The 18,913-nt window shown below is 37.2% G+C and overlaps 1 protein-coding gene across 1 annotated transcript in view; it reads left to right on the forward strand.

The window, feature by feature from the left end:
• ITPR2 (inositol 1,4,5-trisphosphate receptor type 2) overlaps nt 1–18,913 on the forward strand; it is a 497,992-nt gene that overhangs the window by 223,450 nt on the left and 255,629 nt on the right. Inside the window, exons 32-34 of the mRNA XM_025879725.2 lie at nt 179–304; nt 16,424–16,552; nt 17,779–17,899. Of these exons, the coding sequence (XP_025735510.1) occupies nt 179–304; nt 16,424–16,552; nt 17,779–17,899 (376 nt within the window). The remainder of the gene's footprint in view (nt 1–178; nt 305–16,423; nt 16,553–17,778; nt 17,900–18,913) is intronic.

Below are 18,913 nucleotides of genomic sequence, written 5' to 3' on the forward strand. Positions count from 1 at the left end.
TCGGGGCCTGGAGGGTTTTAGTAAGAGAAGGGAAATGAGAATGCTTTCTAGGTAGACATAAAACATGCTATAATCCACGGTAGTAACTAACCGAGATTTTATTTAACCTTTCATATTTGATTTTTGAAAATGAACAATGAACAAAACTCACTTTCTTTTGTATTTGAAACTTGCACAGGTTAAAATTGCTTATGTGAATTTTGTTAATCACTGTTATGTGGACACTGAAGTGGAAATGAAAGAAATCTACACCAGTAACCACATTTGGAAATTATTTGAGAACTTCTTGGTGGACATGGCCAGGGTGAGTTACACTTTCACCATTAAACACTACTTCATGTTTAGTTAGGTTGTTGATACATATTTCGACTAAACAGGATCAAGGGTCTGGATGAAAATTTGGAATTAAACCCTCCATGTAATGGATGTAATCCATTACATTCAAAAAGATTTCATAAGATGTGAGTGAGATTTAATGAGTTCCTATACACAAAATACCCAATATACTGTGTATAGAAACAAAGTGTCCATTTCTACTTTTACCACTGGCTATATTGATTTGTTATCAAGTGGAATTTTAGGGACCTTTTTATATAGGTTGGGGAAGACATTGGCAGAGGTCAATTTGTATTCAGCCTCTTATCATGGATGCAATTACAAACTATAGATGGAAGAGATCTCAGGAGGCCTTGAGCGTTGCTTTCAGACAGATCGGTACTTGACCAGACTACCCAGGGCTTGGCATTGCTCAGTGTTGCCTATTCAGAGTTTTCTTTGGGAGAGTCCTCCAGTAATTGAATCATCTGGTTTGACTCGTCAGTCAAAATAGGTCCTGCTTTTTACTGAGTCCATTTCCTCCTGTTTGGCCTTTTGGGGGAATTGGAGAGGACATGTGGAGCCGGTTGGCATTTTCTAGATATTGTCTAGCATATGTTTTTGAGTAAAATTGAGTGAATGAATGAATGAAGAAAGGAAGGAAGGAATCTTCTTTATAGATAGGGATTAATTTTAGTTAGTGTATCTTCAGCTCCCTCCCCCCCCTTTTTTTGGCATGTTGAATTGTCATAAGATAGAGGGTTTATTATTTTGTTTTTTTAATTTTTAGCTTTCCCTTTGAAGTGATGGGATATAATGTTCAAATAAGGGTTTCACTAGTGGAAGATAGTGTACAGATAATCCTTAGACCTGCGATGACTTATGGCGGGCTGTTCCAGTTTTTTTGACTCTCTACATTCCTGAGTGCTGGTAGCTTTACACAGACCTTATTTAGATGTAGTTGGAGGAGAGGAGAGTTAGTGAGGTCCATATTTCTACTGTCTTATAAGAATGGATGCTGACGGTTATCCACTAGCTAACTGCCTCCCTCCAACACTTTCTGGAAGGAAGGAAGACAAGGGGGATATAATAAAACATCAACTCAGACTCAGACATCAGGGCTTTGCAGGTGAAATGTGCTTATTTCACCTTCAATGTGGTGTAGTATGAGCCAACTCCACTAGGTTCAAGCATGAATGGAGTAAGGCAGTTCCTAGTTTACTTCATTTCTATAGAATGAAAAGCCACTCATTACTTTTTGCAGGCAAACAGTACCTGTGGAGAAATAATCTTGTTTTACACATGATTTTCATACCACTCATATTGACCCCCATGTCCTTGTGAAAGCCCTTGTATCTGATGGGCTACAAGGATCTCTAGAGACCTTTAAGTAAAGGATGGGTTCTATGCCGATGACTGAGCTTTAAAATTGCACGTGCAGGAAGATATTAAAGAGATTATAGACTGATTTGCAGAGTTGCACAGTGCTACAGACTAAAGAGAAGCTTGAAAAGACCAAGGTCACGTTCTAGGCAGCGTGAGCTGCAAAGCTAAAAGGAGTTTTATTTTTTAAAACAAAGAAGCTGATGGTAACTGCCATTGGTTATGCCACCGTGGAGGCACCCTTGCTGTTGATGTATTTATAAAGCTAAGACGTAGGTATTTTTTTTTAAAAAAAAAAAAAAAAAAAAAAAAAAAAAAAAGCATGCTTGCTAGGAAGGATTTTTTATTTTAACTATTTTTGATTAAGTAGACATTTAATGTTATTTATTATATAAAGGCTTGAAGGGAATTTTGAGATCTTTTTAGTCTACTCACTCATTATGTCTAACCACAGTAGCTTAGCTATACTGTAAAAAGCATTTTTTTTCTTTCCTTCTGGTTTCCCTCTTATTTATATTTTAAAACAGCCGCTCTCTTATCCCCTCACCAAGAATGACAAAGAATCACCCTTCCTATTTCAGGGAAGGGACAGGAAACCTGGCTTTTCTGTAACTGGGCTTTGCCTTTCTGCCCTTGAAGAGAGATTAAGGAGCCACCACACACTCAAATTCAAATACAAAAAGTTGTTTAAATAAGTAGAGTGTGGTTTCCTAGGCAAATTTCAGTTGAGTAGATCAGTAGTTCTCAAACTTCAGTGAGCATCAGGATTATCTGGAGGGTTTGCTAAAGCACAGATTGCTGAGCCCCACTCCAGAGTTTCTGATTCAGTAGATGTGAATCTTTGCATTTTTAACACATTTCCAGGTGACGCTGACGCTGCTGGTCCAGGGACCACACTCTGGGAACCATTGCAGTAGAATATAGTAGTTTAAGAGTAGGTACTTTAGAGGCATTAGCCAGACTAGCGTTCAAGTCCAGATTCTGCCTCTTCCTAGCTCAGTTACCTTGAGCAAAGTACTTACCGCTCTGACTCAGTTTCCTTATTTGTAAAATGGATACGCATTCCTCATAGGGTTGCCAGGAGGCTTCAATGAGATAATACATATAAAGCTCTTAGCACATGAGTGGCACTTAATCAGAGAGCTGGTAACATCATCTATTTCATCCACATCATGGTAACATCACTGGTATTATTACAAGGTTATATGTAGCCTTTAAAGCAATTTCAACAAGTTTCCTCCATACCTATACCAAATAATAATGTTGAAGATAACCAAAAGGAGGACCAGCCAGTACAGGCAAGAGCCAGAAACCATGTCTGGGAAACTGGACATGCGGAGTAATGACTTGACATAGAGATGGGCTAAATGGAGATATTCCCATGAAGTGATGAAATCCTGGAGCAGCTGATTTACATCAGTGAGAAATGGTGGAGGTAACCTGGAGGAAAGGTATGTGGTGAATTGGACCTAAAGAATCATAGGATCTTAGGGTTGGAAGAGACTGGCAGTCATAATAGCTCACACTCTTCAGCACCTACCTGTATATTTCTAGTAAGAGTTATCTCACTATTTTTTTGAGACAACTGGTTTCATTATTACATAACTTTAATTGTGAAAAGCTCTTAATATTGAGCCAAATTGTTATGTATTATAATTTTTGCCTATTTCTTCCTTCTGTAGCAACATAGAATGATTCAGTTCAGCAAAGATGTAGGTATTTACCATAAGCAATATATTCTCCTTGCTGGTGATCTACTTTCAAATAAAGTCATACAATTTAAAGAACTTAAGACCATCGAGGTTGACCTCATAATTTTGCCCCTGAGTTCCAGAGAGATTAATTTGCTAGCATAGGGTGACTTGCCTAGCCAGAAGCAGATCTGGGAAATCTGCTGGAGCCTAACCTGGTGCTTTTTCCATAACAGCTTCTCAAATTTGTTCTGGGCTCCTTCCTGTTTTCAATATACTTTTGGGTTCTCTCTAATATGTCAGTGTTTTAAAAGTATGACATTTGGGTATGCATCCTTTCTGATGGCTGAGTAATATTCCATTGTATATATGGACCACATCTTCTTTATCCATTCATCTGTGGAAGGGCATCTTGGCTCTTTCCACAGTTTGGCTATTGTGGACATTGCTGCTATGAACATTGGGGTGCATATGGCCCTTCTTTTCACTACGTCCTGTGTCTTTGGGGTAAATACCAAGTAGGGCAATTGCTGGGTCATAGGGTAGCTCTATTTTTAATTTTTTGAGGCACCTCCACACTGTTTTCCAAAGTGGCTGTACCAACTTGCATTCTCACCAACAGTGTAAGAGGGTTCCTCTTTCTCCACAACCTCTCCAACATTTGTTGTTTCTTTACTTTGTCAGTTTTTGCCATTTTAACTGGTGTAAGGTGGTATCTCAGTGTGGTTTGGATTTGAATTTCCCTGATGGCTAATGATGATGAACATTTTTTCATGTGTCTGTTAGCCATTTGTATGTCTTCTTTGGAGAAGTGTCTGTTCATGTCTTCTGCCCACTTTTTGACTTGATATTATTTGTTTTTTGGGTGTTGAGTTTGAGAAGTTCTTTATAGATCTTGGATATCAGCCCTTTGTCTGTAGTATCATTTGCAAAAATCTTCTCCCATTCTGTGGGTTGCCTCTTTGTTTTCTTGACTGTTTCCTTTGCTGTGCAGAAGCTTTTTATCTTGATGAAGTCCCAAAAGTTCATTTTTGCTTTTGTTTCTCTTGCCTTTGGGGACATGTCTTGAAAGAAGTTGCTGTGGCTGATGTCAAAGAGATTCCTGCCTATGTTCTCCTCTAGGATTTTGATGAATTCCTGTCTCACATTGAGTTCTTTCATCCATTTTGAGTTTATCTTTGTGTATGGTGTAAGAGAATGGTGGCGTTTCATTCTTCTGTGTATAGCTGTCCAATTTTTCTCAGCACCATTTATTGAAGAGACTGTCTTTTTTCCATTGCTTATTTTTTCCTGCTTTGTGAAAGATTATTTGACCATAGAGTTGAGGGTTCATATCTGGGCTCTCTATTCTGTTCCATTGATCTATATGTCTGTTTTTGTGCCAGTACCATGCTGTCTTGGTGATCAGGGCTTTGTAATATAACTTGAAATCAGGCAACATGATGCCCCCAGCTTTGTTTTTCTTTTTCAACATTTCCTTGGTGATTTGGGGTCTTTTCTGATTCCATACAAATTTTAGGATTGTTTGTTCCAGCACTTTGAAAAATGCTATTGGAATTTTGATCAGGATGGCATTGAGGGTATAGATTGCCCAGGGCAGCATAGACATTTTAACAATGTTTATTTTTCTGATCCATAAGCATGGAATGTTTTTCCATCTTTTTGTGTCTTCATCAATTTCTTTCATGAGTGTTCTGTAGTTCCTAGAGTATAGATCCTTTACCTCTTTGGTTAGGTTTATTCCGAGGTATCTTATGGTTTTTGGTGCTATTGTAAATGGAATCGATTCTCTAATTTCTCTTTCTACAGTTGCATTGTTAGTGTATAAGAAAGCAACTGATTTCTGTGCATTGATTTTGTATCCTGCCACATTACTGAATTGCTGTATGAGTTCTAGTAATTTGGGGGTGAAGTCTTTTGGGTTTTCCACATAAAGTACCACGTCATCTGTGGAGAGAGTTTGACTTCTTCTTTGCCAATTTGAATACCTTTTATTTCTTTTTGTTGTCTGATTGCTGTTGCTAGGACTTCTAGTACTGTGTTGAATAGTAGTGGCGAGAGTGGGCATCCTTGTGTTCCTGATCTTAAGGGAAAGCTCTCAGCTTTTCTCTATTGAGAATGATATATGCTCTGGGTTTTTCATAGATGGATTTTATGAAATTGAGGAATGTTCTCTCTATCCCTATATTCTGAAGAGTTTTAAGCAGGAAAGGATGCTGTATTTTGTCAAATGCTTTTTCTGCATCAATTGAGAGGACCATATGGTTCTTCTCTCTCCTCTTATTAATGTGTTCTATCACATTGATTGATTGGGTCAACCAGGAAATCAAAGAAGAACTTAAACAATTCATGGAAACCAATGAGAATGAAAACACATTGGTCCAAAACCTATGGGATACTGCAAAAGTGGTCCTAAGGGGGAAACACATAGCCATCCAAGCCTCACTCAAAAAAAAATTTAAAAAATCCCGAATGCACCAACTATCTTTACACCTTAAAGAAATGGAGAAAAAAACAACAAATGATGCTTAAGCCACACATTAAAAGAGAAATAATTAAGATTAGAGCAGAGATCAATGAATTAGAAACCAGAAATACAGTAGAGCAGATCATCGAAACTAGAAGCTGGTTCTTTGAAAGAATTAATAAGATCTATAAACCTCTGGCCAGACTAATCCAAAAGAAAAGAGAAAGGACCAAAATTAATAAAATTAGTGAATGAAAGGTGAGAGATCATGACTAACACCAAGGAAATAGAAACAATTATTAGAAATTATTATCAACAACTATATGTCAATAAATTACGCAACCTGGAAGAAATGGATGCCTTCTGGGGAAACCTGTAAACTACCAAGACTGAAACAGAAATAGACAACTTGACTAGACCAATAACCAGTAATGAGATTGAAACAGTGATCAAAAACCTCCCAAAAAACAAGAGTCCATGGCTTGATGGATTCCCTGGGGAATTCTACAAAACATTCAAAGAAGAAATAATACCTATTCTACTGAAGCTGTTTCAAAAACTGGAAACAGAAGGAAAGCTTCCAGACTCATTCTATGAGGCCAGCATTACCTTGATCCCCAAACCAGGCAAAGACCCCATCAAAAAGGAGAATTTCAGACCAATATCCCTGATGAATATGGATGCCAAAATTCTCAACAAAATCCTAGCTAATAGGATCCAACAGTATGTTAAAAGGATCATCCAACACAACCAAGTGCGATTTATCCCTGGGATAAATGTTCAACATTCGTGAATCAATCAATGTAAAAGTATGACATTTGGGATGGAACCAGTGTTTCAGGTGGGGTCCGGCCAGCACAAGGCAGATGATTATTTTAGTAGAAGTTTGGAGAACAATATTACTTAAAAGGCAACAGAAATATTAATATGTAGTGGCATTCATACCACCTTCCACCTTTCTCTTCATGTTGCTCTGGAGTCATTTCTACCAGGTTCTTTTTTGTTTGCTCTTGGGTAGAACTCTCTGAAGAGTCTTAATTAGTATCTTTCTTATTCCTGTTTGTAACACCTCATCTTTTATCTTGCTAAGATCCATAAAAGAAAATCTTCCTGAAAGACTGTTTTTAATAAACTGGTGCTAGGTTTCACACACTTAATTCCATTCTGATTCCCTGACAGACAGTATCCGTGTTCTGTAAATACACCAGATTTAGGCAGGCAGCAAAGATATTAGACTCATGAAAAGTTGTTCCTCTGTGTTCCATGTGGCTAAAATTGGTGTTTGTGGGGCAGAAATGCTTTTTTTGCCTTTGTAACTGATTGTTGTTTCAAAGTCAAGGGATTTGAGTCATTATTAGAAAGCACCTGAATGGGGGGTGGACTGTGGTCAATGTTAGCTCCAGACTATATTTTTTCTTTTGAAGAAGTTTCCAGTTTTGCTATCAATTTCAAGATTCTCTAATGACCAATGGTACTCTAAGCGATGTATTGGCAGAATGAAATTAGACCAAGAAATAATTTAGAGGTGCACCTAATGCAGTGTCATGTCATTGCCCCATCAATCACTACTTAGCTGGATAACTCAGAGTATTTTATTTTTAAATAGATCACTTGATTGAGCCATTCTCTCCCTTTACATAGCTTACCAAATAGGTTGGAAGTAGGAGTAAAGGTAAAATTTATATGTACTTTGAGCCACACTTTCCAAGTTCTTTAATTTGATGGAATTGCAATTATCTTTGGTTGATGATTTGATTCTAGAGTTTTCTTGACTTTCTTAAGTTGAATGAGCCTTTGAAATGTCTTATTTTAAAGGGTTCTTTTTATATTAGCTAGCACTGAGGGCAAGTGAAGAGTATAAAGTACTCTATAAACCTTATCCTTTGTGTGGCCCCTTTCCCTCAGTTGTAATTCTATTTTTCGGGCCAAGTTATAGTGGTGGTGTCCACATGTAATGAATACTTGTTTGGCTATTCTTGATTGATGATTGGTTGATCCCTATGCTGCATCCTACTTCATGCTCTTTAAATCATTAACAGCATTTGTCTTAGTTCATTAATTCCTTCCTGAAACACTTCTCACTTGGTCCCCAGGATATCATTTCCATTCTGCTTCCCTCCTTCCTCATTGCCCACCCTTTCTTACATTTCTTTGCTCTTTCCTCCAAATCTTTCTAGATTCTCAGTATTGGAATGTGCCAGACTCAACCTTTGACTTACTACCCTCTGTCTACAATCACTTGCTTGCTGATCTCAATACTCTCCTGTCTTTAATACCAGACTGATTGAAGCTTGGATCCTTCTCCCGATGTCCAGTCTCGCATATCTAACTGCCTGTAGGACATCACCATTTGGCTATCTAACTTCAAGCTCCCCATTTACTCCTATATCCCACTAAAAATGAATTCCTTCTCAAGTCTCTGGCATCTCAGTAAATGACAATTCCATTATTCAATCTAGGCATTCTAGCAAAATGTCTTGGTGTTATCTATAAACTTTGTTTCCTTACACTTTAAATCCATTCCTTAAGCAAATTCTACAAAGTTTAGCCTTAAAATACTAAAAATCTGACTACTTCTGAAGACTTCCATCACTACCACCTGCTTCAAGTTGCCATTAGCTCTCATCTGGACCATTGCAGTAGCCTCATAGCCTGTTTCCCTGCTTTCACACTTGCCGCCCTTCTTCATCTATTCTCTATTCTTCATCTATACAGTAGCCATCATGATTCAAAAGAATAGGAAGAAGAAGAATGTTGGCTCAGGTCTCTTCTGCTTAAATTCCTCCTGAAGTAAAACATCTGCATGATTTGGCCTCTCCCCTGATCACCCCTCCCCTTTTCCATATCCACTTAATTTCCCCTAGCAGGTCTCTGTTCCATCTAATGACCATCTTGCTGCTCCTCAAACATGCCAAACACACTCCCATCTAAGCACTTTTGCATCTGCCTGGGATGCACTGATCCTCCAGGTATTCTCAAGACTTCTTTCATGTTCCTGCTTAAAAGTCTTCAAAGAGGCCTTCACTTACCACCCTGTGTGTAGCAGCTTTTTCCTTCTGCCCCCCACCCCTTCGCTTGCTTCATTTTTCTTCACAGAACTTATCCTCATGTGACATTTTTATATGCATTTGTATTTGTTCCTACTGAAACAGAGGGCAGGGATTTTGTCTGTTTGGTTCATTGCTGCACACCTGACCTAGAAGTGTCTCACACATAGTAGGTAGTCCATATGTATTTGTGAAATAAATGTCCACTGAAGTGAAAAATACTTAAGAAGTCAATTTGAAAACAAAGTAAGTGTAGTCTTAGCATCGAATTAAGTGGACATATCAATGGAATGAAATAAATAGGCATAAACAGATTTTTACATATGCAGATACTAATATATCATAAACAAATTATTACCCATTAGTAAGAAGTGATTAGTAATTTTCAGGGATGAGCAAACTTTCTCCATGAAAGCAAGGTAGTTCATATTTTCGCTTTTCAGGCCACTATTATTATGGTCATAGCAGTTACTAAAGGGAAAGGAGCCATTGACAATATGTAAACGAGTGGCTATAGCTAGATTTGCCCCATGGGCTGTAGATTGCTTACTCCTGGTAACATTAAAGTGATAGTATAAACTCCATTAGGGTAGTGATTCTTTTTTTTTTTTTTAAAGAATTTTATATACTTTCATTTTTTAATTTTTTTTTTTAAGATTTTATTTATTTGAGAGAGAGAGAGAGAATGAGAGCTAGAGAGCACGAGAGGGAAGAGGGTCAGAGGGGGAAGCAGACTCCCTGCTGAGCAGGGAGCCCGATGTGGGACTCGATCCTGGGACTCCAGGATCATGACCTGAGCCGAAGGCAGTCGCTTAACCAACTGAGCCACCCAGGAGCCCCAGGGTAGTGATTCTTATATATTTTATTCATCGATAGATCCCAGGTACATAGAACATTCTTGACATGGAATAGACATTCAACAAAAATTGTTGATTTGAACTAAATCAAAATGCCATTTGAGGACACTGGCTATTTGGGGTGAAATGAACTCAGTTCCTAACCTAAATCATATAATAGCGTAAATTGCAATTAGATTAAGATTTTAGAGATAAATGTGGCACAATAAAAATGGATGGAAATATAGGTGACTATATTTATCTGTCTTTAGATGAGAAGGTTCTTTTTAAGCATAAAAGTGGTGAATGAGAATAGCTAAGGAAAATAATAGATGTTTCATTTTTTGAAAATTCAAATTTAAGTACATAAAACATCACACATAGCAATAAAAAATCAAAATAGAAAAAAGTTACTAACATTTCTAAAAAGGCTTAAATAATCTTTACATAAAGAACTTGGGACGCCGGGGTGGCTCGGTCGGTTGAGCTTCCGACTCTTGCTTTTGGCTCAGGTCATGATCTCAAGGTTGTAAAATCGAGCCTCATGTCTGACTCCGTGCTGAGTGTGGAGCCTGCTTGGGTTTCTCTCTTCCTCTCCTTCTGCTCCCCACCCTCTAAAATAAATAAATAAATCTTTAAAGGCCCAATGCTTGAAAAAGAAAAAAAAAGAATTTATATATATAGATAGATAAGAAAAGCCCTAACAATCTAATAATGAAATGGTCAAGACCCAGGCATTCATGACTTATAGAGGAGGAAATACAAGCAAACCCTTGAAAAAAATAGTCAACTGCTAATAATTTTTTAAAAATACAAAGAAGAATAAGATCCAGTTTCTAACTATCAAAGTTGTAGGGACAAAAAGATAAAAGTAAAGAGATAATATGAAATGTTGGTTCGCATACTTTGCTGATGAGACTGTAAATTCATGGTGTCTTTCTGAAAAGCATTTTGGTAATACATTAAAAGAAACCTTCATACCTTTTTAATGTGTCAAATAATTTACTTTCCATGAATCTGTCCTCAGGAAATAATTAGAAATGATATCAAGGATTCATGGTCAAAGAAGTTCAACATGCTGTTATAATAATATACAGTAAGAAATAGATTCAAAATTTAATAATAGAGAAATAGTTCAATAAATTATGATATATCTATAAGATTGATGTTATAGAGTCATTGAGATTTCTTGAGGATTTTTAATAATGTGGGAAGTACTAATGGTTGAGTGATGAGTATAAAAAGGAGAAGACAAAACTGGTTATCTAGAATAATTTCAGTTATGTAAAATATACGTGGTAGAGCACAAAGATTAGAAGAAAGGATTCTAAGAGGATGACCATGGTTTTATCTGGATTTTTGTATTAAAGGTAATTTTTGTTTTCTATTTTGTGCCTTTCTATATTTTTTCAGGGTTCCTACAATTAATATATATTGATATTAAGAAAAATACTATCTTTTTACAAAATGAGTTTAGAATTCTAAGAAAGCCAACTGAGTGTATGAACCGATGACTCACCTAAAAAGGAGATGTTTAAAAAGCAAATGTTTGGAAGTTTTGGCCTCATGAATGAGGGGATGCAAATTAAAATAAATATGTGATATCACCTCAGCTGTTTAGAGGAACATGTCTACTGTCTACAAGGAATATAAAAACGATCCTTAGGATTTGTATTCCTTGGTCTGTGTGATCAAAAGTATGTTACTGGCACTAGAGCTCCCCTGTCCTGCAGGGTAGCAGCTTGCCACATTTAAATTTAAATTTTAATTAGGTAAAATTAAATCTGATGGACAATCCAGTTCCTCAGTAGCACCAGCCACCTTTTAAGTGCCCAGTAAGCACATGTGCTGGACATCACTGATGCAGATTTCCATCACTGCAGAAAGTCCTATTGGACAGTGCTGCTCTAGCATATAACTTTTTAAATCCCATCTGTCATTTTGGAAGAGTAGCGGTGACTTTAGAGTGGAAGAGAGAAGGGACATCATATATGCAAGGGGAGAAATGTCAGGCATAATTATGTCTAGAAATGTTGTTTCATATTTGTTTTTCAGCAAATGGTTTTCTACCTACTGTGCGCTGAGGTCCTGCCTGCGCAGTGGTGAGCAAGTCAGACTAGTTTCCCAGGTCCAGGGACTTATATTCTACTGGTGGAGACAGAGTTTCACTTGCTCTTTCCTCAGAAACCTCCAGGGCTGTTTCCTCACTTCCTTCAGTTTTTTGTTAAAATGTTGCCTTATCCAGAGAGGTTCCCCAAGCAAGTTAGGTAAAATAGTATTCCTCCACTGTACCCACTCCTCCTGTAGCCTAAGAATGAGCTATACACCTCCTCCCTGTACAGCCTGCCCTTCTTTATTTTTCCTCTAGAGTATCCTCTTTGCTCTATTTTCCACTGATATTATGTATTTATTAATTTGTCTTTTGTGTGTCTTTCTTGATTAGAATAAAAACTCTTATATAAGAGTAGGGATTTTATTTTGTTTGGTTCACTGTCCTAACTCCTAATCCAATACTTAGCTTTAATTTATTTTTTTAAGATTTTATTTATTTATTTGAGAGAGAGAGAGAGCACAAGCAGGGGGAGTGGCAGGCAGAGGGAGGAGCAGGTTTCCCGCGGAGCAGGGAGCCCGATGCGGGGCTCCATCCCAGGACCCTGGGACCATGATCTGAGCTGAAGGCAGATGCTTAACCAACGGGGCCACCCAGGTGCCCCAATATTTAGCTTTAACTTAAATAATAATAATTTAAACAAATAATTTGAAAAATAATGATACGTGGAGCTTGGGATTATTTTAATATTTTATAATATTTTACAGAGATTTTAAAATATTTTAAAAATTATGATACATGGACTATACCAGAGAGATATAACTAGTAATTAGTGATATAAGACAAACCTCAAGCAACCTAAGGGTGAGACAAGAAATCACTGTTCAGTAAATGTTTGGAGGACAGTGGATGGATATCAATACCAGAAAAAATTGATCAGAATCCAAAAATCAGGTCACTACAGCAGCAAACTCCCAGATAGTGTAAATAGTTAAATGGGAGTCATGATGCGTACAGGGATAGAGGAGGACTTCAAAAAAAACTAGAACAAAATGTGTAGAATATCCTTTGCTTTTGTGGAAGGGAGGTTTTTTTTCTTCTTTATATTAAATAAATAGAAACAATCTAAATAAAAAATAGTGCCTGAATGCTAAGAATTATTTGACACAATGAAATGTAATGAAATAACATTCTAAATAAAAAAATCAGAATGTGAAAAATGTATGTGAAATGATAATCCAAAAGAACTTATGAAAAATATGTTAAAATGCTATGTCATATGTCAGTCATTATCCAGGTCTCACTTAAAGTGGTTAGAGGATTTTCAGTCATCCGTACATGACAAAATATTGGCATGAAGTGATTACGTGGAAAGTGCCAACCCTCATTAGTAATGTCAGAAACACAAAATAAATTTTAGGTATCATTAAATGGGTGAAAATAATGATAATTTACAGGTAGGAACAGTCAGTTTCCGTGGGAACCAGATGGCATCCTCCAGGAGGTGTGGGCAGTGTGAAAGGGACCAAGAAGGCACAGGGGAGCACCCTGGAACTGGGGACACTGCAAAGCTGTTTGCACCCAGGCATGAAGGGGTGAAGACAGTGCCATTGTTACTGGGGACACTGCTGAAGGGCTCAGTGGGGGCTGCATCCAGAGATTCAGACACTGCCAAAACCTCTGTGAGGGGAAGAAGATGGAGTTGGAAGCAGAGGTCCAGGAGGTCCCTGAATTCTATCTCTCCTGCTCTGTTCTGCCAGTGCCTCACATCAGCTGATCCCAACCGGAGCCTGAAAACAAGAGCTAGTTGGAAATAATGAGGGACCATCCTGTGTATCTACACATAGGTTGTTGATAACATTGTACATTTGTTATTTTAGAGGATCAGCCCAGCAACAGTACAAAACTGTCTCTATATCCTCATCTGGTGATTCCTCTTTTGGTAGAATATACACCAAAAATCTGAAAGTAAATATAAGAATTTTGCACAATTCGTTATAGTTGCAAAAAAAAAATAGGGAAATCACATAAAAGACTAGCAAGAAGGAAATAACTAGGAAAATAAGAAAATGATTTATGTTTTTGGTTATGTATACCTCAATTTATTCCAAAAATGGATTTAAAGCATGATGGTGCATTGGCATGATGGAATAAATATTACCTTTTATTTTTATTTTTAGTTTTTGCAATTGCTCAAAGTTCCAACTTTATCTTTATTATGTTCAATTAGCCAACATATAGTACATCATTAGTTTTTGATGTACTGTTCAACGATTCATTAGTTGCATATAACACCCAGTGCTCATCACATAGCCTTTTAAAATAAGTGTTTAGAGAATCACACAGGGCATGCTTTGTAGGAAATAATGGTATGTGAATAATATGTGCAAATAGGTTGAAATTTTGAAAATACATGTATTACACATCAAAGTTAATTTCATGGGGTATCATTTTTTTGAATCATTTCCAATCTTTATTGGAACGAGGCAGTAAAAATAAATGAAAGACAGAATGGATAAAGAAATATTGTTATTTTGGGGGGTTCTTTTTTTTTCCTGGAAAGTTTTAAAAGATTTTAATAAGTAAAGTGGCTTCTTACATCTCTTGCCTATCCATGATACTGCAATGTAGGATGCAAGTTTCTGGAGGTACAAAAATATTATCATTCATATGGGGCAGAAAAAATATCTTGAAAAATTGTTAAAATTTCTTGTTCAAATGTATTGAGGAATAGGTTCCACATTGCTTTGTAAACCCAGGATTTTGAGGAAAGTCTTTATCTAGAGATAGATTACTTTTACTAATCCAATGACAAAAGCAAATTTCTGAGTGGTTCTTTAGCAAATGTCCAGTTGCAGGTAATTCAGTGTGGTACTGCAATAGCTTGGCAGAGCCCCCCCTTGCCCCAGTTGTGTGAAATGTCACTGGATGAGGAAGAAGCTTATTCAGGCTCGTTATGGTAGATTTGGTCGGCTACCTCTTCAACTTTAACATATTTTTATCCTGTGAATCAGAAAATTTCAGTATCAAAGCCAGTGCTGGAAAAATACTAAACGAAATAAATCCTATGTCCTATCTATCATGGGAAAACTAATTTTATATTAGTGCTGGGACCACACTCAGTTTTAGTCCCGGGTTGTTCCACAAATATAGCCTAACCCAGAGTGAACGTGAAACAATATGAGTCCTTTTGTTCTTTCTTATTCTTTCATTTTTTTAAAATGAATTGATTCATTCATGTCCCAAACATTAATTGAACATGTTGTATATGCCAGGCATTATGTTACCTGCTTGAATGCTGGCTAAAAGATTGCATAATTTGACATCATTTATTTCCTTTAATTGCACTGTTCCCTGCAATAACTGTGAGATTAGTTCTCATACAACCCTGTCAGGGAGGTGTCACTTAATAGACGAGGAAAAAATGAAGAGCCCTGATGGGAAGTGATTTAGGAGCAAAGCAAAGCAATCCCCGTACTCTTTCTTTTACCTGTATTTGGCAAATACTGTTATTTCCCCAACCAAAACATTGGGACACACATTTGAGAAGGGAATTTTTCTCTTTTGTGAACTTATTTGTGTGAAAGGTTTTTAAAGCAATATCAAATTAAATTATAGTTACTTATTCTTTTTGATGAATCACCTTCCTGAAAAGAAAAAGAAATGATGTAGAAATTTGGATTGTCTAAGAACATCTGGAACATCTGGCCACCATATTTCCCCACCATCACTGTGAATATTTAAACGTTGTTACTCTGCCCCAGTTTTTTGGGGTTTTCTCACACCCTATGCTTTTCCCTTCCACTTTTTTCTTCTTCTTTTTATCTTCATGGTTCTTTTATTACCCAGCTTTTTTTCATTTGTTTTTAATCATGTATCTTAGCTTTGCAATTTGTCTACCCTGACATATTTGGGAATTTGTGGTTTGTTTCACAAAATGACCAATTTCTGCCTCATTTAATCATATAAAAAATCAGGGCAGAAACCAGGCCTGTATTCTTTTCTGGTTTATCCTTAGTACTAGTATTGTCCCTTCTTGCTCAGCCCTACTCAGGGAAGGAAGCATGCAAAGGCACACTTCGGTGCTTCCCGGAGCATCTGTGCTATGGATGAAAAGGTCTGAAGTGTTGGAAAAAGTTTTATCTTCTTGTAGCTTTCTACCTCCCTTGCCAAATATTTTCTGTTTGCATCCTCCAATTTGGGCCAGGTTTTATAAGTGAAAATATGTAGAGATATAAACCACCATTAATCACATTTACCACTTTCTTATAATGACTGTTCCTCTTTGATTTCCTCACCTTGAGTGGAAGGTGGAAGGGCGTTTTCCAGCAAAGCCATGTTTGAGAACAGAGGGAGAAGGTTGGTGTGCAAGAGTAGGGAGAAGCAGAGTAGGAGGAAGGGACTGGGGGCATTTGTGAAAGAATTCTTCCAAGGATGAAATGACAACCAAACTATGGCAGAATGATAAAATTTTAATAGATGTTTGGCAGAAATGTGTCTATTCAAAGCAACTTTCAAAAGCGGAAGAAATGTTATAAATAATAATTTCAGAGCAGTTTTTACAAGGTTTCAGTACTGAGTTAGAATTCAAAGATGTGGAAGAATGTATTGAGTTGTTCAATTTTTCTCTCCAGGTTTGCAACACAACCACAGACCGGAAACATGCAGACACCTTCTTGGAGAAGTGTGTCACTGAGTCAATAATGAACATTGTGAGCGGCTTCTTTAATTCCCCCTTTTCAGACAACAGTACCAGCCTCCAGGTAACGTAAATAAACACAGGAGCACTCTGTCACACAGAGTAGGAAAAAACTTTAATCTGGTCAGGAAGTCATTTCCTACACCACTGAAGGTCACTTTTCTCTCATATTATTTACTATTATGCCGTTTCTGAGTTTACCAAGCTTTATTTTAAGTAAAGAGGCCCCATCTTCAAATTGAATTATTCCTGTTCTCCCTCCAAGCATAACAGAAACGTTCATATCAGTATACTGGCTGTTTGCCAAGTGTTGCAATAAATGATTCTTTCAAAGGATATGCGTTTTGACTCAATAAATTCCACCTTAGTAATTAGCAGGAATTTATATACTAAGAATTAGTCTGGAATTAGAAGGAATTTATATACTAAGATTTTCGTTCGAGTATTTATAATACTTAAAAATTGGCATCGACCTTAAATGACCACAAATAGAATAGCTAAATAAATTATGGTGTGTCTGTAGGATGGCTTATTACATAGCAAATGGAAATCATGTTTTAAAAGAAATATGTATGACTAAGGAAAATGATTGTGAAGTAATATTAAGTGAAACGGTCCCCAGAATTGCATTAGAGTATCATCCAAATCTGTATGTGTAAAGAACATATGTGCCTATATACATAGATAAACTCAGGAGGTAAATATCTTCAAAATGTTCATACTGATTATCTCTACATGGTAGGATTATTGGTGATTTTCATTTCTGTGGTTCCCCAAAATTCTATAGTGATCATGTATTACCCTTATAAAAATATCATTTTGAATTGTACTTTCTTTAGGGAAAACTTTTAAATTATTAGAACCCTATGAAATTGTTTCTGTAGGTCAAAATTGTTGTCTCCTGTCCTTGCACATCATATGAAACCAAAACATACAGTCAGTCAAACAAACAAACTCAGAGCACCTGCTCTACTTATACTTGGAAACACACCAGAGATATTAAAAAAATATTTAAACGCATGTCATTGGCTTCAAGAAATGCCAAATTTTTTCTGATTAAGTATATAGTTAAAATGCAAATAATTGATTTTCTATAGTGTCTGGCATGGTGCCTGTCACAAAGTGGGTACATAATAAATATTTGTTGAATGAGATATTCTGTCAGTGGCACTGACGCTCAAAAAAGACTGGATTGTGTTTTATTTTGATGAGCCTTTTTGATAGTGCACAGATGCCATGTTAGGAGAGTTAATGGCTTTAATGGCCTATTTGCATACTTTCTGTTTTCAGACACATCAGCCAGTTTTTATTCAGCTGCTGCAATCTGCCTTCAGAATTTACAATTGTACCTGGCCAAATCCCGCACAGAAATCCTCCGTGGAGTCTTGTATCAGAACTTTGGCTGAAGTGGGTAAGTCAGAATGTCGGGTTTTACTTACTTTTACATTTTGTGAAAGAAACTGGACTTTTGGCTAGTAGCCAATACAAGTGGCTTTCCAGTTTACAACTTAATAAGAAAAAGCAGGTACGGTTTCTCCAAAGCTGAAGAGCAATGACCAGCAAACAGTTCTGAACATTGTGGCATACTTTGTGGGAGGGGAAGATGATTCTTGTATTTCTTTTTTAAAAATTTTAAAATTTATTTATTTATTCTTAATTGTATTTCTAATTGTAATATTGCACATGACACTTTAACAGCTCGGTAAGATTTTACAGGGATGAGTTTAGTTTCGTTGTCGTCTCAGATTTCGTTATGGAAGTGTCTTGTCCATTAAGTAGCCTGACATACTAACACCTTCAGAGGGCAGGGGGACCTTTTTAGGGTTTTTTCATTCTCCTGTTTGGTCTGAAATCCATCAGTATTTACTAAGGGCCTATTGTATATAGAAACCTTCAGAAATTACAAATGAAATGGAAGGCAAGGGGATTACAGCTAAGGGAAGGCTAGTAGATTTTAGAGGGAGTTTCTCATATGTTCGTCTTTCCTTCCTACTCCCTTCCTTCCTTCCTTACATCCTTCCTTCCTTCCTTCCTTGCAAAGGATTCTTATTTATTTATTTATTCAAGAGAAAGCACAAGCAGGGGGAGCACCAGAGGGAGAGGGAGAAGTGGGCTCCCTGCGTGGGGCTCAGTGTGGGGCTCGACGCAGGGCTCAATGTGGGGCTCGATCCCAGGACCCTGAGATCATGACCTGAGCCAAAGGCAAATGTTTAACTGACTGAGCCACCCAGGCGCCCCTCTGAAAAATCCTTTCTTTCAGGTTAATTAGGGCCATACTCCAGATGTTGGAGGGGAGGCAGGGAAATAAATACTGGGCTTAAAAAAGCAAACAGAGGAGCTTGACCATTCTCTCAACTAATACAGCACCGGGAAGGGCAGTTTATAGTGTTTGTTATCACCGCTGACATTTACTGAGCACTTGCCA

Source organism: Callorhinus ursinus, unplaced genomic scaffold (assembly GCF_003265705.2).
Source record: "Callorhinus ursinus isolate GAN/ISIS: 27379988/994484 unplaced genomic scaffold, GSC_fseal_2.0 scaffold27, whole genome shotgun sequence".
Lineage (NCBI taxonomy): Eukaryota > Metazoa > Chordata > Mammalia > Carnivora > Otariidae > Callorhinus > Callorhinus ursinus.